This window comes from Notolepis coatsorum (assembly GCF_963971535.1).
Source record: "Notolepis coatsorum genome assembly, chromosome: 16".
NCBI classification, from domain to species: Eukaryota; Metazoa; Chordata; class Actinopteri; order Aulopiformes; family Paralepididae; genus Notolepis; species Notolepis coatsorum.
In genome coordinates, this window is record NC_140180.1 from 30,702,653 (window position 1) to 30,727,877 (window position 25,225).

General features: G+C 43.0%; 1 protein-coding gene across 2 annotated transcripts in view; it reads left to right on the forward strand.

The window, feature by feature from the left end:
• Positions 1–13,283, forward strand: part of LOC311242845 (teneurin-3) — a gene marked incomplete at its 3' end in the record, with an annotated part of 138,523 nt that extends 125,240 nt beyond the window's left edge. For both annotated transcript variants that reach the window (XM_084331897.1, XM_084331898.1), the window contains 7 exons: positions 1,004–1,887; positions 2,171–2,346; positions 5,500–5,735; positions 7,289–7,585; positions 9,069–10,680; positions 11,782–11,912; positions 12,531–13,283. In XM_084331897.1, coding sequence (XP_084188023.1) covers positions 1,004–1,887; positions 2,171–2,346; positions 5,500–5,735; positions 7,289–7,585; positions 9,069–10,680; positions 11,782–11,912; positions 12,531–13,283 — 4,089 coding nt within the window. The remainder of the gene's footprint in view (positions 1–1,003; positions 1,888–2,170; positions 2,347–5,499; positions 5,736–7,288; positions 7,586–9,068; positions 10,681–11,781; positions 11,913–12,530) is intronic.
• Between the last annotated feature and the right edge of the window lie 11,942 nt (positions 13,284–25,225).

The following is a 25,225-nucleotide window of genomic DNA, read 5'->3' on the forward strand; positions in this document are numbered from 1 at the left end:
AGTTTTATCTTTAACCCCCACCATAGCTCTACATTACGGGGCCAACATGAAGACGAGGGATTAAGCTTGTTAATTAAGCCAGGTTCTGTGGTATAAGCCGGAAAATACATCATTTTGGCGAGCCTCTTAAGATCCAGGGGCAGCCACGCAGCACGCTTGTGGATCGGTGGAGCAAGGAGAACTGGGCAGCCTGGAGGGCAATGTATTTAATTATTAATCACTGTCTGGAAAAGGACAATTGAGGAGCATTTCTGACAGTTTCGACAGAACACTGCGATACATTTCAAGACCATGGCGATATTGTATTGTTGCAGTGCAGCCTTTTTGTTCACTCGACACATTCCGGCATGCTGCTAATAGGGCTATCGCCTTTTTTTATACTGATGTTTGCCATTATTTAGAATCTTTGGCCAGAACAGAAGCCCGGGATTTTAATTTGGGGAAAATAAAGACGGCTGAAACACACGTGTTAATGAAACAGCTATGTCAAGTTCTCATTCGATTTTGTAATGGTGCGGCGAAGGGAACCGCTCCCGCCTACCTCCGGTCAATGGTCTCTAACTACAAAGTCAAGACCCTTATGCTCTGCATCTTCTATCCGCCTCAGACCTACTCCTATCCGAGCTCCGGGAGGGTCATCAAAGAGAAGTCGCCTATTCTCAGTCCTTGCCCCACAATGGTGGAATGAACTACCCATCCCAGTTAGGACAGCCGAAACCCGTCCAATCTTTCGCCGTCGACTAAAGATGCACTTCTTCAACCATTATTTAAAAAAAAAAACGAACCCTAACAAACCTTACTGTCATGTCCTAATAAACTAACCTACACTGTAGCACTCAACACTTTGATGAACATTGTTACTCAGCTGATAGAGTTGTGCCCTTCCTGATGACTTGTCGTACAGAACTTGTAAGTCGCTTTGGATAAAAGCGTCGGTTAAATGACTCAATGTAAATGTAAATGTAACCTTTTGCCAAGAGACTAATAATGCCCTGACTTGCAGGTGATCTTGGAGTGGCCCACAGACCTCGCTGTTAGTCCCATGGACAACTCTCTGTTTGTCCTGGACAACAACGTGGTGCTGCGCATCACCGAGAACGGCCAGGTGAGCATCGCAGCAGGCCGACCCCTTCACTGTCCTCTGGCCACGATGGATCGCGGCGTGGCCGCCGGTCAACGGGCGGCACTGACTCCCCTAGAATCCGCCGTCTCCATCGCCGTGTCCTATCACGGGGAGTTCTACATCGCCGAGACGGACGAGAGAAAGCTAAGCCGCATCCGGAAGGTTTCCGTGGACGGTGAGATAACACATTTGGCCGGAGCGCCTTCGGACTGCGACTGCAAGAACGACGCCAACTGTGACTGTTACCAGACGGGGGACGGCTACGCCAAGGACGCCCGGCTCAACGGTCCGTCTTCGCTAGTGGCGGCTCCCGACGGGACCCTTTACGTCGCAGACTTGGGCAACATCCGCATCCGGGCCGTGTCCAGGAACGGGCCGACGCTGGCCTCCGGTGCCACGACTTACGAGGTGGCCTCCCCCGACGCCCAGGAGCTGTATATATTTGACCTGAACGGTGTCCACCAACACACCGCCAGCCTGCTCACCGGCGACTTCAAATACACCTTCAGCTACAGCACGGAGAACGACATCACGGCCGTGACGGACAGCAGCGGAAACACCCTGAGGATCCGCAGAGATCCCACCCGCATGCCGGTGCGCATCGTCGCCCCCGACAACCAGGTGATCTGGCTGAGCATGGGGACCAATGGTGGGCTGAAGACCCTGACAGCCCAGGGGCAGGAGCTGGTGCTGCTGACGTACCACGGCAACAACGGCTTACTGGCCACGAAGACCTCTGAGATCGGCTGGACAACATTCTACGAGTGAGTATAGCCTATAGTGGAGGTTTTGTTAAACCTTTGTTATGTTATTTCATGACATGTCATGTAATTAAAAAGCCAATACATTTCAATTGTCAGTTGTTTTGATTTAGAAAAGTGACAGCTGTCGAGACGTGTCATTCACCGATAGGCGATGTTCAATACAAATGTTTTTTTCATTCATCGTGTCAAAAATTGGAGCGTTTGAAAAAGGCTTTTAAAAGCGTGTGTCCGCCGCAGCCAGCCCTCCGCTGGCTACTGACCCCCCTCCCCTTTTGTCCGACAGCTACGACAGCGAAGGGAGGCTGATGAACGTGACGTTCCCCACCGGGATGGTGAACAACCTGTACACGGAGATGTACAGCGCGCTGGCGGTGGACATCGAGAGCTCCCTCACGGAGGAGGAAATCAGTATCACCACCAATACCTCGACCATCCGTGCCTTCTACACGCTGGCTCAGGGTAGGCCTCACCGCCTCCTCTATCCCTCGCTCTCATTCACACCAGGCACAATGCAGACGGCTACTTTATTTGTCATTGTTTCTCGAGGTCACCAGGGGCAACGTTGAGTAAGCTTAAGCCATGTATCATTACGACTCCGAGTGGTTGACGGACAACGGCGTGAATGATTGCTCTCTGCGGCACGTGGGTGTTGCTGTCAGGGAGAGGCAGCAACCTTGTATATGAATGGTTACCGTGGTGTGTGAGAGAGAGAGAGAGAGAGAGAGAGAGAGAGGCAGATGCTCTCCAGCAGTTCAAATCTAAGTTTTTTCTTTTTTCTTTTTACGTGTCAGTCCTTGTTATCTGAAAATGTGTTCAATTTGAGATACCAACAGTTATCTCGTCGAGTCATCAATAACACTAAGTGACCGAGATAATTATCCCACTCAGAACTTTTAATTGTGTTCACTCGCTTTCCACTCCCCAGATCAAACAACATAATTGATTGCTCTTGCAGAGTGTGGGTTTTGCTGTCGGGGATAAGCAGTAAAACCTTGTATCTAAATGGCCACCATGGTGTGGAAGAGCCAGATGCTCTACAGTTCAACTCATATCAAAGGCTTGATTAATCTGAAGAAAATCAATTCATTTGAAATGCCAACAATTATCTCTGGGAATTATTAATAACTTTATTTGAGTTTTGTTTATTTGTCCATTCAAACCTTTCACTGCCGCACTACCAAACGGTTAACCCTTTCACTGCAACAATACACAGAAGGTTAACCCTTCCACTGCCACACAACAGCAGGTTAACCCTTTCACTGCCACACTACAGAAGGTTAACCCTTTACTATCACACTACCGACGGTAACCGTCGCTAGTGTGATAGTAAAGGGTTAACCTTCTGTAGTGTGGCAGTGAAATGGTTACAGGCAAAGCTCTTCATAGTCCAGTCAATCTAACTTAAAAAAGGGCCCAACCCAGGAGAAATTGCAATAGTAATAATGTTACATAGTTTTATTGATCCTAATACCCTGCTGCATCATACAGTATATTAAAAGGTTGTATTGATCCTAATACCCTCCTGCATCATACAGTATATTAAAAGGTTGTTTCAAGGTTCAAAGCAAGGTTTCGATATTTTAGAGTGATGCGGTCTGGGTAAGATGGTGTTAATATTGGAGGGTCTATGTACACCTATCCAACATATTTGGTATTTCGTTTTTGGGTTCGATACTTCCAATAAAACACTTTTTCAGAGGATATTCTAATGTTGTATTACCTGTCTTTGAGGTACTACTACCCCAACACCCAATATTTCTGCCTGATTTTCCAACTACAGTTTGTGCCACACTGCTCCTAAAATAAGATAAGAGATAAGATATTCCTTTATTAATCCCCTTGGGGAAATTCCAGTGACACACACATACAGCTATGAGTGTATCTAGGGTTGTGCTAACATTTTACCCTGCGGTACCAGTCAAAGTATCACGGTTCTAGGTAGTATCACGATACCACGGCAACGATCTGGCCGAATCTATTTTTGCTGATGCAAAAGGGCTTAAAAAACATTAAAGTTTAATCTTACCTCAGAATTAGGGCCAGAATCATAATATAATTTTCTGTCATGATAATTGAGTCTCAGTAATGGCTTTTTTTCGATGAAATACTGTGAAAATGGCAGTTGAAATGTTAAAAAGACAAAAGATATTTCTCATCTCACATAGCATCTAGATTTCACTATCATTGACATTATTAGTATTCACAGTGAGGATCAGAATCTGTGCAGATTATGACTACTGTAGGTGAATTATGCACCTGTCGCTTTAAGAAATCCGATCTGTCGTCAAACTGCCTTGACTGTCATGAACAAACAGATGCGTCAAAATGAAAGCAGGTCAGACTTGGTTGAACTGATGAAATAGCAAGGTAAGAACTCAACAGAAATGTCAAGAACAGGGCTTTCTGTTAAGGTTGTATTTTCTCCATTCCGTTAACGATGGCTGCGCTCCAACTGCAGTCTGGTTTTGGAAGGATCACAGCTGACAGGCAAAGGATGCAAGCTCTGTTATGTACTGTAGGCTATTTTATTTTCAAATATAAAATAAAATCTAATTTTGAAATGAGAAAAGAACATTTATCATATTTATTATTACATAATATTTATTATTAGAGTACTTGTACTTTCCTTATTTGATTTGACCTTTGCTTGAGGAAATCTGTAATTGGACCTCAAGCAGCCGTATACTTACAAACGTGTTCAGGGGTCGTCATTAACAATAGTAGCCTACTGTATATAATCTACTCTCACTCGAGTCTGCAAGTCTCAGCATCTCCAACTGATGTACAGGCCTAGCTAACCATAATCATCCACTCCACAAATGTTGTAATTTTCTGTGCAATTGAACGAATGAAGAATGTGATGTATGGAGTGCTCTACGTGGTCATGGTAAAAAGTGTAAATGGACTGCATTTATCTACCTCCTGAGCCACACTCATGTTGAAACTGCTGCTTTACTTTGTTCATAGTCCAGTCAATCTAACAGAAAAAAGGGCCAAACCTAGGAGAAATGTACTTTGTTTGGGTTAAAAAGATCATTTTGGGGTAAGGGTAGCCTCATAGTGCACAAATACATTAGGAACAGGTCATATCTGATGGTTGTATGTGAAAGAACACCCTAGAAGACCAACGTATGCACATAAATTAAATGAAAATAGCCTGTTCAGAAGCCGAGATATGCACTTCTTTGTCTGACACTGTGACACCCCTGAATTTACCACGATCCACTAAGAATTGTATTTAAAAGCAATCAAAGAGCAGAGATAGTAGGGGAGTTTCATAAGCAGAGCTTGATAGATAAATAAAATGCAATGCATATCCCACTTTTTCATACAAACATAATGTGGATAAAAATGCTATGATACATAGCATCGAGGTGTTGGAGGTTGGTGGAGGGAGAGGCATGCATAGAGGATGTCACCTTAATCAAATGCAGACATAATTGTTGACTGTACAATGGTCTTCCGACTGGCCGTGTTAAAGCGTGATTTTTCTCTACAGAATAATCCAATTTTTACTTTCATTTGAATTTTTTTGACCATAACACTAAAGTGATGGAGATAATGATCCCACTCAGAACTTTTAACCGTGTTCACTCACTTCTCACTCCCCAGACCAATGTAGAAGCAGCTATCAAGTGGGCTTCGACAACTCTCTGAGGATTACATATGCCAACGGAATGGACACCCACTACCAGACAGAGCCCCACATCCTGGCAGGTGCTGCCAACCCGACTGTGGCGAGACGGAACATGAGCCTGCCTGGGGATGGCGGACAGAACCTGGTGGAGTGGCGCTTCCGCAAGGAGCAAGCTAGGGGGAAGGTGATCGTGTTTGGCCGCAAACTAAGGGTGAGTTTTATTTTATTTCCTTTTTTTCTGTTCTACAATAATGGATGAAGATCAATAGCCTGGGGCTGAGAAGGAATGGAAAAAATTACATTTCCTTTTGATTTAGCTAGCTTTAAGTACAAAACTTTAATGTGGCGCCTCTCTGCCTTTCATTAGGATTTTATGGATTACACAAACATTCAAGCTGCCAGATAAAGGGGCATAGCAATATCCCCCACACTGTATATTACAGTAGTTCACATCCTCTTATTACTCTTCAGAATCTGACACGTGAGATTTACACTTTACTTTATGAACTTAACTTGGGTAGTTACTTTAGCTCACAGCAATTTTCGTCTCCACTAAATTTAGAGGTGTGTGATTTAAGCGTACCTGAGCAATTGCCAGATTGTCTCTCCGTTTAATGAAGCCCTTGAAGGGGCTGTTAATCTCGTGCAGTGACCACTGAGCACCAATCACACTGACTGCCGTTTTAACCCTGCAAGACCCGTATATATTTCTACTTGCAAATTATTAGTTTCAACCTTTCAGATGCTATATTTGATATATGATATATTTAGTAATGCAATGTGGGGAAAATACATTTTAACTGTATAAATGTATTGTGAAAACTATAAGACTCCACTTAGCCAGGTGAACAGGTGCCATTGGTATTTGCTACCACACTGTCCCACTGTTGTATAAAAACAACCAGTATAAAGCATGCTCTCATTTACATTTGGGGGGTATCTTTCACATATATACATGTTCAAGACATTCTAATGATCACCCAAAAAAAATATTAAAGGTATTTTACTTACTTTTTTGTGAGGAATCCCATCCAGTGAAAAATAAAGTTGTTCTTCCTTCAAGGATTTTGAAGTTGTGAAGTTTCCTGCCTCTGTGGGGGGTACTTATATGCAAATAGCCTGGTCAATGGCATTGCAAGACTAAACAATAGGATCCAATTGATTGATTGATTGATTGAAAAGTTTATTAACAGATTGCAGAATGGGTACAGTACAGTACAGCTCAATACATACAATTGTTAAGAGGATGCAGACCTGAGAAAGACTTTCGTCTTGTTTCCATCAGGGTCCCCCATTTTCAATTCATCATATGACACACATGACATACAGATAGACAGTACTGCTACATCTATACATTTATGACATACCAGATTTTCAAATACAGTACTGTTTGTGATACTAAAAAAATCCAGAAGAAGAGTATATACATTTGACATAGAAACTGTGCATTGGGGAGGTTGGGTAGGTGGGGTGGGGCTGTACATTGGAGGTGGGGGGGGGGGGGCACTGTACATTGGAATGATGATGTTGATGATGATGTTTAGGTGAAAAAACAGGAAAGCCAATGATTTATTCCCTTTTATTTTTTTTTAATAAAATACAAATGTTACACATTTGCAACTGTGGGTCTTGCAGGGGTTAAAAAGGCAACCAGACAGAAAATAATTATGAATTCACACGAACCCACCAATGGCGGCCGAACAATCCCACGTTGTCTGTTTTTTGTTTTGTCTGGCTCTAACCCAAAACAAACCCTTCCAACAGGTGAACGGCCGGAACATACTCTCCGTCGATTACGACCGCACGTTGAGGACGGAGAAGATTTACGACGACCACAGGAAGTTCCTCTTAAAGATAATCTATGACACCGCCGGCCACCCCGTGCTCTGGGTGCCCAGCAGTAAGCTGCTGCCCATTAACGTCAGCCGCAGCAGCACGGGGCAGATCAGTGCCCTGCAGAGGGGCCCTACCACAGAGAGGGTGGAGTATGACGGTCAAGGGCGCCTCGTATCCAAAGTGTTTGCTGATGGAAAGACATGGAGTTACACATACTTGGAAAAGGTGAGGTTAATGACTGTGATTCAAAGGGGAGGGGTCAGTGTACAGTATCAGTGCCCTGCAGCTAAATAGCCCACAGAGAACAAAGTGTACAGTTCACTTCAGTACAGTATGACATCATGACCTTTTCACTTGTTTGGCTGGACTTGTTATTCAGAACAGATCACTGAAACCACTTTCTTCCACACCGACATTCACCCAGACACCAGCATCTCCCTCTCTCTTTCCCTCTCTCTCTCCCCCTCTTTCTCCCCATTCCTCCCTCCCTCTCTCTGTCTGTCTCTCTCTCTCTCTTTCCCTCTCTCTCTCTCTCTCTCTCTCTTTCTCTCCCTTCCTCCCTCCCTCTCTCTGTATGTCTCTCTCTCTCCCTCTCCCTCTCACACATTTTCTTTGAAGTTATTTTGAAGAGTGGAGGTGAGATTACACCTGAGATGCTCAGCTGTAACATTACGTTGACATTTCCCTCACCCGGTCCTGGCATCTTCCCTTTCATTGCGTGGCCGAGGGCAGGTCGGCTCTGCGCTGTAACACTGAACAGACCTGAGAGCTTTGGGAGCTGCGGTGGCTTCACTGTGACTTCGCGGTGACAACAGATGACTGAGCATGACATTTTCACAAGAAGGGTGGCGTATGTCAGGGAGCCCTATTTTTAATCCAAAGTGTGTATAAATTAATTAAACAAGTCTGGAAGGGGTTTAGGAATTAAAATAAACTTTTATTGTTTGTCAAATCCAGTTGTTGGTTTGAATTATCATATATTAGTATCAATTTTAAATAATATACCCTTGATCATTTTGATCATACCCTGAAGGCCATTCTGTGAGCCAGCAGAGTTAATTCACTGAATTATTAGCAGTCATGAAACTTCAATGTGTATTATACATGCATGCCCTAATATAAATAGGGCATAATTCCAGGCATAATTTATTGTCTATTTCAGCAAGAATGTTGTACTGTACACTTTCAAAAGCTATTCCCATACCTGCCATTTCATCTGAAGAAAACCCTTTCACTACCATAATGTTAACCCTTTCACTACCACACTACAGAAGGTTAACCCTTTCACTACCACACTACAAAGGGTTAACGCTTTCACTACCACACTACAGAAGGTTAACCTTTCACTACCACACTACAGACGGTTAACCCTTTCACTACCACACTACAAAGGGTTAACGCTTTCACTACCACACTACAGAAGGTTAACCTTTCACTACCACACTACAGACGGTTAACCCTTTCACTACCACACTACAAAGGGTTAACCTTCTATAGTGTGGTAGTGAAAGGAATGTGTTCATTGTAATTATACAATTGTCCTCAGATGAAATGTAGTGTGGTAGTCAAAGGATAACCTTCTGTAGTGTGGTAGTGAAAGTGGTAACCCTTTGTAGTGTGGTGGTGAAAGGGTTAACATCACAAAATCTCAACTCCAGGAAACCCTTAGTAATACTGCCATTTTCTTCTTCTTTCCTCCCCCCTCTAGTCCATGGTACTTCTGCTCCATAGCCAGCGCCAGTACATCTTCGACTTTGACTCGCTGGACCGGCTATCGGCTGTCACCATGCCAAGCGTGGCTCGTTACACCATGCAGACCATCCGCTCGGTGGGCTACTACCGGAACCTTTACCACCCGCCCGAGAGCAACGCCTCAGTGGCCGTGGACTACAGCGAAGATGGCCTTTTGCTGCGCGTGTCCCACTTGGGCACGGGCCGGCGGATACTGTACAAATACCGTCGTCAGAACAAACTGGCCGAGATCCTGTACGACAGCACGAGGGTCAGCTTCACCTACGACGAGACGGCGGGCGTGCTGAAGACGGTCAACCTGCAGAGCGAAGGCTTCATCTGCTCCATCCGCTACCGGCAAATTGGCCCCCTGGTGGACAGGCAGATCTTCCGCTTCAGTGAAGACGGCATGGTCAACGCGCGCTTCGATTACACGTACGACAGCAGCTTGCGTGTCACCAGCGTGCAAGGTGTCATAAACGAGACCCCGCTGCCCATTGACCTTTACCAGTTCGACGACATCTCCGGGAAAATCGAGCAGTTTGGGAAGTTCGGAGTCATCTACTACGACATAAACCAGATCATATCCACCGCGGTCATGACCTACACCAAGCACTTTGATGCGCACGGGCGCATCAAGGAGATCCAGTACGAGATCTTCCGCTCGCTCATGTACTGGATCACCTTCCAGTACGACGACGCGGGACGGGTCACCAAGCGGGAGATCAAGATTGGCCCTTTCGCCAACACCACCAAGTACGGTTACGAGTACGACGTGGACGGTCAGCTGCAGACGGTCTACCTGAACGACAAGGTCACATGGCGCTACACCTACGACCTGAACGGGAACCTCCACCTGCTCAATCCAGGGAACAGCGCCCGGCTTCTACCTCTGCGCTATGACTTAAGGGACCGCCTCACCCGCCTGGGAGACATCCAGTACCGCATGGACGAAGACGGCTTCCTCCGCCAGAGGGGCTCGGAGATCTTCGAATACAACTCCAAGGGGCTCCTGGTGCGCGTCTACAGCAAGGGCAACGGTTGGACTATCCAGTATCGCTACGATGGGCTCGGCCGCAGAGTGTCCAGCAAGACCAGTCTGGGCCAACACCTGCAGTACTTCTATGCCGACCTGAGCTACCCCAGCAGGATCACGCACATATACAATCACTCCAGCTCGGAGATCACGTCCCTCTACTATGACCTCCAGGGCCACCTGTTCGCGATGGAGATCAGCAGCGGGGAGGAGTACTACATAGCGTGCGATAACACCGGCACCCCGCTGGCCATCTTCACCAGCAACGGCCTCCTGGTCAAGCAGGTCCAGTACACCGCCTACGGGGAGGTCTACTTCGACTCCAACCCGGAGTTTCAGCTCGTGCTCGGCTTCCACGGAGGACTCTACGATCCCCTGACTAAGCTGTTGCATTTTGGGGAGAGGGACTATGACATAATGCCCGGCAGGTGGACGGTGCCGGACATTTCCACTTGGAAGAGAATCAGCAAAGAACCAGCCCCGTTTAATCTCTACATGTTTAGGAACAACAACCCGATCAGCAAAGTACACGAGCTGAGAGAGTACGTCTTGGGTAAGAAATGTCATTCATCCAGATAAACGTGCATTGTTTGTGTTAATTACTGAATGTATCTTCATCACTACTCTTGGAATTTGATTGTTTATTGTTCAAAGTAGTATCTGCATTTTATTTCTAAGGCCTAATATATGAATGAATTTGTTTTGAACATTAGTAATGCTATCTGATTCCCAATTCCCTGCTTGAGAGTTGCTTAGATACAGACACATTCTGTGTAGTCTGTATTTATTCTTGCATATTTGGGATGACACATGGCTGCTGGAAATGCACCCTAGATGTGTGAAGCACTGAATTCCATCTCCTTTTAACATGCAGTACAGTGAAAATCTAGTTTTTCAATCGCATAGCACTTTTTACAGAATGTATGTTAGAGCTGTTGTTGTTGAAAATGATGACTAAAGCCCTTTGATGTCTATCCCCTGGGATATCAACAGAATCGAGCCATTTCAGATTTAACCAGTCTGCTTCCTCTGAAATAACACATAATACACACAGGCTACACTGATTGGCCCATCTGTCACATCTACAGTAGTTGCGCTGATTGGCCCACCGGTCACATCTAACTACTCCAATTGACCCATCAGTCACATCTAGCTGCGGGTGCACTAAAACACTTTAAATATTTAAACACTTTATTTGGACACGAAAGGCAACTGAGGTTTCCCTCATTTACAGTCAGGTCGAGTAGCAAAAAAGGCATATAAAATCATAACAATAAGACAAGTAAAGATAACAATTAGGGATGTTCGATATTGGCTTTTTTACCTATACCGATATTGTCCAACTCTTAATTTCCGATACCGATATCAACCGATACCGATATATGCGGGGTTTCCCCCCAAAAAAACTGAATAATTTCAGGTAATTAACATTACATATCTCTTGTTGTGGAATTAACACAACAGTATAAAAGAAATATATATATATATATATATATATATTTTTTTTTCCGATATTACATTTTAATGCCAATATCGGCCGATAATATCGGTAGGCCGATAATATCGGACATCCCTAATAACAATCAATGAATGAACTTAATTACACAATAAGCAACTTGAATTGTTTAACTTCCATGTCTTCCTTCTCTCTCAGATGTGAACAGCTGGCTAGTGACCTTCGGCTTTCATCTTCACAACACCATCCCTGGCTTCCCAGTCCCAAACTTTGACCTAAATGTCCCATCCTATGAACTTCAGAAGAGTCAGCTTTGGGATGATCTGCCGGTTAGTTTCTGGTTTGTTTCCTTTGTCCCTCCATGTACATTGAACATGAAATTGATTGAATAGCAAAACTGGGGAGAGGTTTAATAACTCTGCTCCCCTCTAACCAGCAAATAAAACACATTTGAGCACAAAAATAACAATTCCTCTGTGATGTTGATTGTTAAGTCAGCATTTTGGAGTAGCCATTTATATCCCATAGCTTATACAGTTTAATTGGGCTATATTTGCATAAGTCTTCTTGTCCTTCTCGTAGCCTCTCTTATTCTCTGAACACATGTTAACACTGTAAAATACCACATTCAATTGTTTTCCATGGTTATTGGCAAAACAATCAATAGTAACTGTTTATTATATTGTTACAAAGCTGTCTGTGCTTTGCCTCTAAATATTATTTCACAAGTGAGGCCTTGACATGGGAAGTGTTGTCCCAAAATTGTCAAGGGGGGTGTGTATCTACTTTTGGCTTGAGAACACAGTCTGAAAACACCATTATCTGGCAAGGAGATGAAAAAGTCTTTGAAGCAGAGCAGCCTCTGCTCCTAAATGGACTGCAGAGTCAAGTCCTGCCATGTCCAATGCGTTAACGTCTCATTGCATTCTCTCTCTCTCTCTCCACAGTCGATCTCTGGGGTCCAGCAGGAAGTGCCCAGACAGGCGCACTCTCTCCTGTCGTTCGAGCGGCTGCCAGAGGTCCATCTCAGCCGGGGTCGCAGGGGGGAGAAGTCCTGGCTCTGGTTCTCGGCGGCCGTGTCCCCCATCGGCAGGGCGGTCATGTTCGCCATCTACAAGGGCAGCGTCCACACCCACACGTTCAACGTGGCCAACGAGGACTGCATCAAGGTGGCGACCGTCCTCAACAACGCGTTCTACCTGGAGGACCTCCACTTCACCATCGAGGGCCGGGACACGCACTACTTCGTCAAGCCGGGTCTCCCCGACGGCGACCTCGCCGCGTTGCACCTCACCAGCGGCCACAAGACGTTGGAGAACGGCGTGAACGTGACCGTCTCCCAGTCCACCACGGTCATGGACAGCCGGACCCGCCGCTTCGCTGATGTGGAGATCCGGCGCGGCGCCCTGGCGCTGCACGTGCGCTACGGCTCCACCGTGGACGAGGAGAAGGCGCGCGTGGTGGAGCTCGCCCGCCAGAGGGCGCTGGCGAGCGCCTGGGCGAGGGAACAGCAGCGGGTGCGAGACGGGGAGGAGGGGATCCGCCCGTGGACAGAGGGGGAGAAGAGACAGCTCCTGAGCAGCGGGAAGGTGTTGGGGTACGACGGGTACTACGTGCTCTCCATCGAGCAGTACCCGGAGTTTGCAGACAGCGCAAATAACATTCATTTTCTTCGGCAAAGTGAAATCGGGAAGAGGTAACAAATTGAGGTACATTTTCTGCCAAAGAGACCTTTGAGTGGCCAGTTTTAGTCGAGAAGAAAAACCACTAGTGGGATAAATGAAGACCAACCATCATCAATGAATAGAATCGGCTACAGTATGTACTGTACACAGGTGTGTTTGTGTGTTTTTGTTTAAAAAATATAATAAAGAAAAACTACTAAAAAAAAAGAAGCGCAGGGTCAAAAACGATGCTGTGCATTGTGACCAAAAGACTACAGAGTAAACAAAGTAATTACATCAAGCCTTAACATGGCAATTACAGGTCACTTCCTCTGTAGCACAATACCTTTGGATTATGGACTCCTGGTCAGATAAATAGAGTGTCTATTAGCCACAGACCGAGTGGAGTTTGTATTCAGTACAGTGTGTTCTACAGCCGCAGCACAAATACATACATGGACAACAGCAGACAATCCACATAATTATCGCAACACAATACAGGGATTACAGTCAACATATCATCAGGAAAACATAGTACACACAACCACATACAGTAGGTGCATGGTGATGCATGTCAGTAGTATGTGAGGAGGGGGCTAGGGGGAGGAGTCCTGATAGCTAAGGGGAAAAAAGCTGCTTGTGAAGAGTTTAGTCCTGGTGGACGATGACCTGTAGCGCCTCCCTGAGGGCAGGAGCTGGAAGAGGTGATGATGAGCAGGATGCGAGGGGTCGGGGGTGATGATGAGCAGGATGTGAGGGGTCGTAGGTGATCCCCTCTGCTTGCTTTAGAGTTGTATGTAGAGATTGAACTGAGGGGAGTGGGGTCGCCTATGATTCTGGATGCCTTGTTGACAATCCGCTGTACTTTTTTTTCCACGTTTGAATGTCCGTGCTGCCGTACCATACTATAATAATAGATGATGTGACGACTCGATGATGGCTGAGTAGAACAGAACGAGAAGTTGATTCTTGATCCGGTATTTTTTAAGCTGCCTAAAGGAAGTAAAGTCGTTGTTGAGCTTTTGCAACGATGTGCTCAGTAGTTTTCCACTTCAGGTTGTTGCTAATGTATGTTCAGAGGAATAGAGGAGCGTCTGTGGCGGTGATGGGGTCTCCATTTATTTGTATGGGTATTTTGGGATTCGACATGATGCACCGGGAGTCAATAATGACTTCCTGGGTTCTGGCTGCATAAAGCAGGAGGTCATTGTTTGCGCGCCAAGCGACAGCTTGCGCCGCCTCAATGCGGACTTTCATCATTGTTGGGGATGAGGCCTGCGATGGTTGTGTTGTCTTGCGTATTTGACTCACGCTGGAGCAGAGGGACATTGGTGTTTTGGGAACTAGTGAACTATTTCAGTGTTTTAATTTAATTTGTTTTTTTTTATTGTTTTTTATTTGTTTCTTGATTTGGGGAAGAGAATATGTCCAAAGGAGTGTATTTAAAGGGACAAGGAAATGTTTACATTATGCATATCTGCACTTCTCTGGAAAGAATATGATGTACAACGCTTGTGAGGTCAGACTCATTGAGCAGGCAGTGTCTATTAGCAAATGTTTGTTTTTAAATCAAAGACCTCTGATTTTAGGGTTACTCTCACCAACCAACCACTATGTATATCAGAATTAGCACTGTAAAACATTAACGTGTCTTATAGACCTGTATAGACCTCTCACGGGGACGTATTTCCCCGGCTGCTCCCTGCAGCTATAGGAAAATGAATGGACTATTATTAGATTGCTCCTCGCTTTTTCTGTGGTTCATGCAGCTGTGTCCCGTGAACAAAGCCTTCTAATATACATGTCTCTCTCTGATAAGGCAGGGGATTTTGAATTTGAAAAAAAAGAAGAAGAATTACTAGCTTAGCATTACAGATCAGGTCACCTGACGCCACCAGTGCATTCTCTGGAACATCCGGTCATTTAGTGTTTAGAAATTTGGCTTTTAAAAATTGGAATGTTAACAAAACATCAAATCCTTTGGTTGAAACGCTTTTTCCCCCCATTAACAGCCACATGCAGCAAGGACAAAGTGACAAAGGGAAAGGAGAAGGCGCTCGACTTACTGAACTTGACCGTGTGAGAGGTCTATTCCTCTGGAGTTGCTTTTTAAATGGGGGGGGGGGACACACACACAATGTAACATGTTTAATAAATATACCCAATTTATGTCTTGGTTCAAAGGACGGTGAAGGTACTGTACAAACGTACTGCATTGTTTGGGGGGCAGATGTGTCTTGTCTTGATAGCACAGGGACACCATGTTTTTTTTTTGTAAATTATGCAAGAGTTTTATGTTGTTGTTGTTGTTTTATTTTTTACGAAACTGAATAACTGTCCGTACTAGTCATATTAACAGTAATTTATGTTGTGTTTTTACATTACAAATAAAATCTAAACTGATTTTGATTTTCCTTTTCTTTGCTTTACTTTTTCATGTCGATACATGCGGTGAACTGAAAGTTGCCGAAAGTTACAATTTGCAGTTTCTTCACAAAGTATGAGAAATAATGAAGAAAAACGTGTAGATGTGAAAAGTGATGCAGTGCCATGTATCCATAACATGCAGTGAACTATTGTTTCCACTAAATTTCATGTTTACCGGGCATAATGCCCTCTGACCTGGCTTCCTGTTCAATTAATATTTCATCAACACAAATATTTTATGAACCCATCTCACAAAAACAAGGCTACTGTGTATCCAAATATAGATCCCATACATGTTCTCAGTAGGTATTATCATAACTGGCTTGTGTTTGAATGTTTAATGCACTCATGGATTACATTTTTTTTTTTTTTTTTTAAACCCGATTTCCGTGTCACTTGTTTTCAGAAGTGAAACGAAGTTTCACTTTGTTGACAGAAAATGGGTTTCAAAGTGTCAGGGATGGTCTTAGACTCTTAGAGGGTCCCTTAGGGGAAAGCAACACCCTGCCTGTTTTACAAATTCCTTTCAAATTGATCCGCATGACATGACACCTTCAGTTTCATAAAATTATTCAAAATACGTAATCTTGACTATAAAGCCAGGGACAACAAATCCTGCATTCTTTTGAAGTCAGCTGTTTAGAGCTCTTCTGGGTTCAATTGTTTCAACTGTGGTGCAACAAAACTGCATTTTAGGCAGTTCCCTAAAAATAAATCTCAATCTCGGATCTCCTCAAACAATATCAAAAGCCTGGGATTTTTTGCTATAAACTTCTGTGTGAACAGTTTTTAACTCGACTTTTAATTACATTTTGAGATATGAGAATGGCTTTCTCTCACTCATGTAATTACTGTAACAATTACATGATCAAAGCTGAGAACATTTTATCTGATGATGGAGCACAGTTGGAAACAATCACTTGATGTAATAGTGATTTCTCTTTTCATGACAAACTAAAGCTGGCCCTAAGACGGCACAAAGAATAGTTCGTTTTTGTTGATGTTATTTTCACATTATTTAACTATCGATTGAGATTTTAAAATGTATATACATATAGATTATATTGGCAACCATGCCAAAATCAAACAGAAAATAAAATGTCTATCAACATTTCCATCATGCTTTTCTCATAGATAACAAACCTCTACTACTCCCACCATTATGAAAACGATCTGCTCCTGTGTGCTATTGTTCTTTACAGATGTATTGATTAAAATCCTGTTTGAACCCACATTTGTTTGGACAATAACATATACTTAAGAGTGTTTTGAACCACACAAGTACTGAAAAGGTTCCAAATACCAAGTGAATGATGCTTTTCCCTAAATAAAGGGTTCTTTACATTGTCTCCTGAAAGGCTCTCTGCTTCCCTCTAGTGGTTATCATCAGTGGTCAATTCATAATTATATCCATCCACTATAACTGCTCTGAGTGCATTCGACCAACACAGTAACTGCAGTACATCCTGGCCATTAACGAATCACCACCTCACAGTCAGATAAACAGATAAATGTTTCCTTTGGGGGGCGAATAACGTCCAATTATTAAATTTCACCACTCGAATCACACAATTGAGGAGACTGGAAAAGAGACAAAAAAGACATATTATAACTGTAACCGACCTGGACACATCCAGAAATGTTTGATACATTTACAGAGACATCAAATGGAATAGCTAAACAAAATTATCAACGCGATTGCTCTACATAACGCTTGCAGTATCATACTGTGACCACAGCGGGCACCTTCAAAGCAAAAGCACAGCGGATCACAACTAGGCCTACTTCAAAGGCTCATATAAAAGCGATGGCACGACTGTGCCTGAACATCAAAGACCAACAGCATCATGCAATAACCACATCAGAGCACTGAAAAATGCTCATGTTCAACTCTGTCTAACTTTGAGACACTTATAATTAGAAGTAGCAATCCCCGAAATGCTTGTGCAATCGGCAGACAACAAGCAATCATTCCACTCTCTAAATTAAAAGGAGCAGCTAAATTCAATATGACATCACAGGGCCCGGTTTGCTTGCGTCGATAATCTTGACATTACTGTAACTTCAAAGTCGAAAATGTTTGTTGTTGTGCCAAGTTATTTGTTTTGATGTTCATTTGATGGTGTTTTTGATTTCGCTGCTTCTGTTGAGAGGGAGGCTTGTGGTGGAGTAGTCAAGTGTTGAGTGTCTGATCAGAGCAGGGGGCGGTTCCCGGGATGCTGGGATTTATTGTTGTGCCTTCTGGATTGATTGATTGATTGATTTATTGAAAATTGTATTAACAGATTGCAGAATGGGTACAATACAGTAGCCTACAGCTCAATACACACAATTGTTAAGGGGATGCAGTCATGCAGACCAGAGAAAGACTTTCGTCTTGTTTACATCAGGGTCCCCCATTTTCAATTCATCATAACATGTCATACAATACAGATCTAGTAGGCTACTGCTACATCTATACATTTATGACATACCAGATTTACAAATACAGTACTGTTTGTGATACAAAAAGAGTAAAAAAAAAGAAAAGGAAAAAAAAGAGAGTAGGCCTATATACATTTGACGAAGAAACTACATTGTAGGAGGTGGGGGTGGTGGGTAGGTGGGGGGGGGACTGTACATTGGAGGTGGGTGGGGTGGGGCTAACTGTACATTGGATTATCGATGAAACCTTACTTGGTCCCAAGAAGAGGGTCTCGTGTATTACTGGGCTAGGACATTTACTGTACATTGGAGGGGGTTGGATTAGGACATTTACAGGGGCCAGTTTCGAATTGCAGTCTCCATAGGTGCTCTTTGAGAGTGTTGGTCTACCTCAAAGAAACATCTGGAATATGAGAGATGCCAGTTTAATCATTCCAATGGCAACCTACAGGCACCCTCTGGCTAAAGAGCGTCCTGTGTGGGGCGATAGATTATTCAACATGGTTCTACTGTGTATGGTAAGAGTTGCTAGAGGAAGTGTCCTGGGATGAGTAATGTAAGGAATGGATCAATTACTAATTTGTACATCCAGATAATTCAATTTTCATCTGAGAACCAAGAAAGATCATTTTGATCTAATTTGATGTAAGCAGGGCTTGACGTTGACACCTGCCCAGGGCTAGTGAAAATTATGAGTGGCTAGTGACTTTGGAAAACCACTAGCCGAGCCAAAAAGTTAACGTCAAGCCCTGCATAGGTGTGTCAATGATAATGTTCACAGCGTTTGGAGCAATAATATAATTGCTAGGTTCAACACAGCCAAGGCATAGGTGTGTCAATGATAATGTTCACAGCGTTTGGAGCAACAATGTAAATGCTAAGTTCAACACAACTCTTCCACATCTACACCCTCCATCTTGTCCCAGTCAGCCGTTGCCCCAACTGGAGCTCCTTTTGCGGCTGAGTCACTGGTCGCAGGCAGTAGTAAACAATGGAGTCAACAGTCAGAAGCACAGTTGTACAGTTGGCGTGTAGCAGTATGATTACAATGATACTGTCCCCAGGGCGGTCAGGTGGCGTAGCGGAGATTGCGTTCGTCACCAAACGCCGGAGACGCTGGATTCGCCTGTTCCAATCCAGCTCACAGCTCACTGTCACCAGCTTGGCTGGCCGTTCACACTAATACAATTGGCAGTATTAGAGGGTGGGAAAGCTGGCGGGGTGGGTCCGGGTCGTTGTAAACAGCGACTCCTACAGTTCGGTCGGGGCGCCTGCTCAGCGCGGATAGGATCTAAGGGGGGTAGTGTGATCCTTCCACACGTTACACCCTCTGAGTGAGAGTCCGCGCTGCCAGGTGAAAAGAAGCGGTTGATTGGCTAGACGTGTGTCGGAGGAAGCACGTGATAGCCTCCACCATAGATATATATATATATATCTATGGCCTCCACTCTCCCAGACCGACTGTACAGTGGGGGGTAAGTGCGCAGCGACCAGGAAGGGGATTGGGAATTGGCATAACGACTAACATTGGGATGGGAGAAAATCGGAGGAAAAAGGAGGGGGAAAAAGATTAAAAAAAAAAAAAAAAAAAATGATACTGCCCCCAGCAGGGGTTAGTGAAGAAGAAATTACCTATATTTATTACTTTTTGGGTGGGGGCGCGAGTGCAGGGATTTTTTGCTAGTGAAAATGCTGAGTGGCTAGTGACTTTGGAAAAAAGTTAACGTCAAGCCCTGGATGTAAGCTTAATTATTTTCTTTTTGGGGGGGGGGGGGGGGGGGGGTATATATAAAATGAACAAATCCATCTAACAAGTTGAACAGATCATTATTGATCACTTGCATGTAATTCCCAAAATGTTAAACATATTTTAGTCGTTTCTAATAAACATTAGACATTGTCTAGGTTGTTGGCTGCATATATTACATTTTATACCTTTTAGTTTTTCCACGTTTGTTTTTGAGGACAAATCTGCTCACTGGGAAAATTATCAGTTGTCAGTTAATTGGATGTGAATGCTGGCTATTGGATAAGCTATTAAGTCAGATTCTCCTTGCTTCATTTCAATCACGTGTCCTTAATCAGAGGCTTATAACAGTCACTAGATATTTATTTCATCATAACTTTCATGCATTTTAGATTAAATATCTTGGTAATTCAATATTCATGATGGATATTATGGATTCCCCCCAGCCACCCCCGCAGTGCCAGATCCTCCATACAACTCTTCCTCTGATGCCATTTCTGCCATCTTCCCCTGGTACAGTGTCCGGCCTCCAGTGGCCTTGTTCCGGACCAGTGGCCTTGTTCACACCTGTCACTCGCGGTCAGTGGTTTGAGAATGAGCATGCAACTCAAAGCCTACAGTAATCTCAGTAGAAAAGAATACATATTTTCATGCACTGTGGAATGAAAACCCATTTACACTTTCTGAATATGAACGTTTGCCAATGCTCTGTAGGGTTTGTTGTGTAATTTGGACAACATTTGTAGGATTCATAGGGTCAGTTTAATTAGTTTTGCAGTGATGGGCTTCATAATTTACCAAAGGTACGAGTGTATGAATGTTTCATCTCTTTTGGTGGACAACCTCAGACAACTACAACAGACCTCTGGCACATACTATTGTTTTGTATTCATTTTCAAAGATTTAAACTTTAAGCTGCTGCTATAGCGCCACCATCAGGACTATTGACCCCATATTCGGACCGGACCTTTGTGCAAAGTGTTGTACTTTTGAATGCATAGGAAAGCTGTTTTAGTACAAATGTTTTGGTACCCACCTTTTTAGTAGAGCCTTCTGTTGACCTTTTATCAATTTTTTTTTGCTCCACACATTTTATGTTCTTTTACCAATTTATTTTATCAGTTTTATTATTCTATGTTTCTCTGCTATTTTATGTTTTAGTCTTGCCTATTTTTATATTCTTTCTTTCCTTTATTCTCGCTAGCTTTTAAGTCCCTTAACTGTAGCGCTCTGAGAGTTGCCCCGCAACTGTAAAGCGCATTACAAATGAAATCTATTATTATTATTATTATTACTATTGCGCCCCCTATGGACCTATTAAAAAAATATATAATAATTGAGTTAGTTATGATCAGACCCTTTTACCCAACATATCTACCATGACGATTATATAAAATATTGATGACTTATGGTACATTTTGTGAAGAGGCACGCTTACTATTTTGTCGGTTAACTGTGGCGATACCGTTTTTCTGATTGAGCCAATCTCTGGGCTATTTATGTATGTTGTTTCCTTGAGGCTCTGTAATAAATTAGGTGTTGATTGAAACATTTTAAAAGCCTATCTGACAAAACAAGTTTTCATAAATGTAGAAATGGCGACCAAACAATATAGTGGTCATGGGTTGTCCCAATGGTAAAGTTGTAGCATAGGAGTATGATATTCCATGTTGCACAATTCTATCAGCTGAGCAAAATGTCATATCTCCATCTCACTGGAATTTGTGCAAACATTTCAGAAGATTAATAATAATTGTAAACCAACACAAAAACAATAATGATTAACAGGGGTTAGGGAGGGTGTTTCTTGTTTATTTGCAGTAGGACTGGCTGTGGGCTAATTCGCTCCAGTCAGATAATCGGTGGTGCAATCTAAATGGCGGTTCAGCGTCGCTACTCTAGACTCAACCATTCCAGTTTCAAGAGGTTTGACATTGGATCCCAGAACAAAATCAGGGTTTGATTACTTATTCACCCACAAGAGTTTGTAAAGTTAGTTATTCTATGCTAAACTGGTCCTGGACTATAGAGAGACGAAGTTCCTCCTACATGCTCCCATAGGGCCTTGCGGTCCGACGAAAACCAAGCAACCGTCGGGATGCTTTTAACACATGCTTATGAGCTACCATAATAATAACAATGAGCTACCATTAGCTAATTGCTAACTTAACCCGCCTGTCATGTTCATTTCTCCCCCCTTAATTTGATGTTCCCGGTCAAATTTGACTGGTATATGTTTCAACTGCTCCTACATTAACACAAAATCCATTACACATTGACCGCCAGCAGCAGGGGGCGCTGATCCCCCTTCATTGCCAGGTCTTTATTCAATGGATATAGTTTTAGACTGCGACATTTGCGAGTGCTTAAAATATATCTTATATTATATCTATGTGTCTAATAACGCAGTCGACTGTCAGTGAGTTGCTTCCAGTCAACATGCCCAAAACAGATTGTTTTTTCATCTGTATATTTCCGTTTTATACCGTTTTGAATAGAGTATGGTTTGGGTGCTTTTGAGTAATTCCAGGAAAAAGACGAGAAAAAGGCATTTTACTGTAATCCAGTCATCATGTAATTTTTCAGCTGATTATCTAATCATCCTGAAATCAACGCTAGATTATCATTATCATATCTCCTCGTGCATACAGTACATGAAATGATCGTCGTAGCGGGGCGCTCGCCCCCCCCCCCCCCCCCCCCCGCAGTCAACGGTAATAAGCACATACACTTACACACAGATAGCTGTGATCGCGGTAGAAATAAATATCAGATCAACGATAACATTTATATATATTGGGTCTCATTCTCCTAAATTTTTCAAAGAGTTCTTTGGAAGACTTATCTTGGAACCACTGAGACAGAATCAATGACAAGTTCACTCTGAGTCCCGAACGTGCTGGTAATATGTCTTAAGTGGCTGAAACGGTCGCACAAATGATATGATCTGACATCTGCTTGGCGAATGTGATTCTGTCTTAAACTCAAAAGCACGTTCCCGTTCAGGTCATTTGCATACAAAACAACGCCTCCAGAGCTCCTTATAAGGCAAAGTAATGACGCAGCTGTGTGGAAATGGATGCGGAAGCGCTTTGCGAGTCTTGCGACCCATCGAAATGAGATTAGATTAATGTATTGTCATCATAATACAGCTCGTGGTACACCTGCCGCAGCGTGTGTGCGCGCACACACACACACACACGAGCGCGCGCGCGCGTGCGCAGTATACTGTAGCCTACGGCATAATGAATGAACGCAGTATAGGCTTATTATTCCATTAATGCCTACGGTGTAATGAATGAACGCAGTATAGGCTTATTATTCCATTAATGCCTACGTGTAATGAATGAACGCAGTATAGGCTTATTATTCCATTAATGACTTGTTGCATTAGGATTTAGTAGATACTACTGTATATGCTCTGCGCTACATACAGTATAGGTACAGTACAGTCTGTACTTATACTGTACGTAGGGCAGAGGCAGAGCATATATAGTATCTACTAAATCCTAATGAAACAAGTAACTAGAATATATTAAGCCTATACTGTTCATTAGACACGTAGGCCATACTGGCGCACACAAGACTTGCTATTTCCATGCGATTAGCTTTAGTTCTTATTTATTTATTTATTTATTTATCCACTGTCATTTCAGTGTTGGTGTATAGGCTATATAGTGTATTTCAATATAAGTTTAATTGATTAATGATATATTCGAAGGAATGCAGGTTTATAGCTATATCAACCCCCTCCAATGTACAGTAAATTACCAAGTATGGTTTTGTCAATATTCCAATGTACAGTTTTGCTTGTACAGTGTCCCCCACCCACCCCTCCTACCCAACCTCCTTCAACAGTTTCTACGTCAAATAGATATACTCTCTTTTCTGGACTCTTTTTGTATCACAAACAGTACTGTATTTGCAAATCTGGTATGTCATAAATGTATAGATGTAGCAGTACTGTCTATCTGTATGTCGTGTGTGTCATATATGTTATGATGAATTGAAAATGGGGGACCCTGATGTAAACAAGACGAAAGTCTTTCTCTGGTCTGCATCCCCTTAAAGGATAACTCCACTATTTTGGGAAATTAGAAGATGCATACCTTTTTTGTCTCTGTGCGTGCATTTTAGCTTTGGGAATAGATGCTCTGTTAGCATAGCTTAGCTTCATCACTGGAAGTGAGGCAGGACAGTAGCCTTACAGTGCCTTACAGTGTATTGCAAAGTCTGACATTGACCAAACTTGATATGCATGACCTTGGTGGGCTCTAGGTCAACTCCTGAAAAGGGGGTCAATGTCAGACTTTGCAATCAAAAGTTAGGGGGCTAATAACCCTTGCCATAATTTCAGTGCGCCCCTAACTTTTGATTGCAAGGTCTGACATTGACCCCCTTTTCAGGAGTTGACCTAGAGCCCACCAAGGTCATGCATATCAAGATTGGTCAATGTCAGACCTTGCAATACACTGTAAGGCACTGTAAGGCTACTGTCCTGCCTCACTTCCAGTGATGAAGCTAAGCTATGCTAACGGAGCGTCTATTCCCAAAGCTAAAATGCACGCACAGAGACAAAAAAGGTATGCATCTTCTTGTCTAACTCCAGGGAAGATGTTAAATAAGCTAATTTCCAAAAATAGTGGAGTTATCCTTTAACAATTGTATGTAATTGAGCTGTACTGTACTGTACCCATTCTGCAATCTGTTAATAAAGTTTCCAATCAATCAATCAATCAATCAAACAAAGGTCTGTCCCATTGTATACCAATCAATGGGATACATTGCATGTTGACCTGCATTCTTTCAAATGTATATAATTAATCATTAAAACAGATGTGTAACAAATAAGAAATACAAATTCCACAGAAGGCATTAAATAATTATTATTTTCAATTATTTCACAATAATTGCATAATTGTGTTTGAATATCTGAGTAATTAAAGTAATTATACATTTGTCCAAAATAGCTGCCCTGTGATCAGATGAATCCATATTATTTATTTTTCCGACATCAAATGCGTAATTTCTTATCGTACAAATATTGTCATATTTATTTAATAATTAATTAGTAATTAATTCCAAGGAGGCCTGTAGCGTTAACATGAAGGAATCACTATGAGAACACAGTCTGTCAAGTTAATAAAATTTTCAATTAGTCAATCAATCATAAGAGTGCTCCTCAGCACTCTTAAATCTGCTCTCAGCCACGCTCAAATCTGATCTCAGGAACATTTGGGGACTCGCGCTCCCAGCCCTAATATGTCTTAAATGGGCAGAAATCTGCCTAAGAGGACATTTTTGGTCGTAAATTCATTCGGGAATGAGACCCAGTGTTCTTACGTTGTATCTGATGTAATGCAAAAGAAATAATCCAATT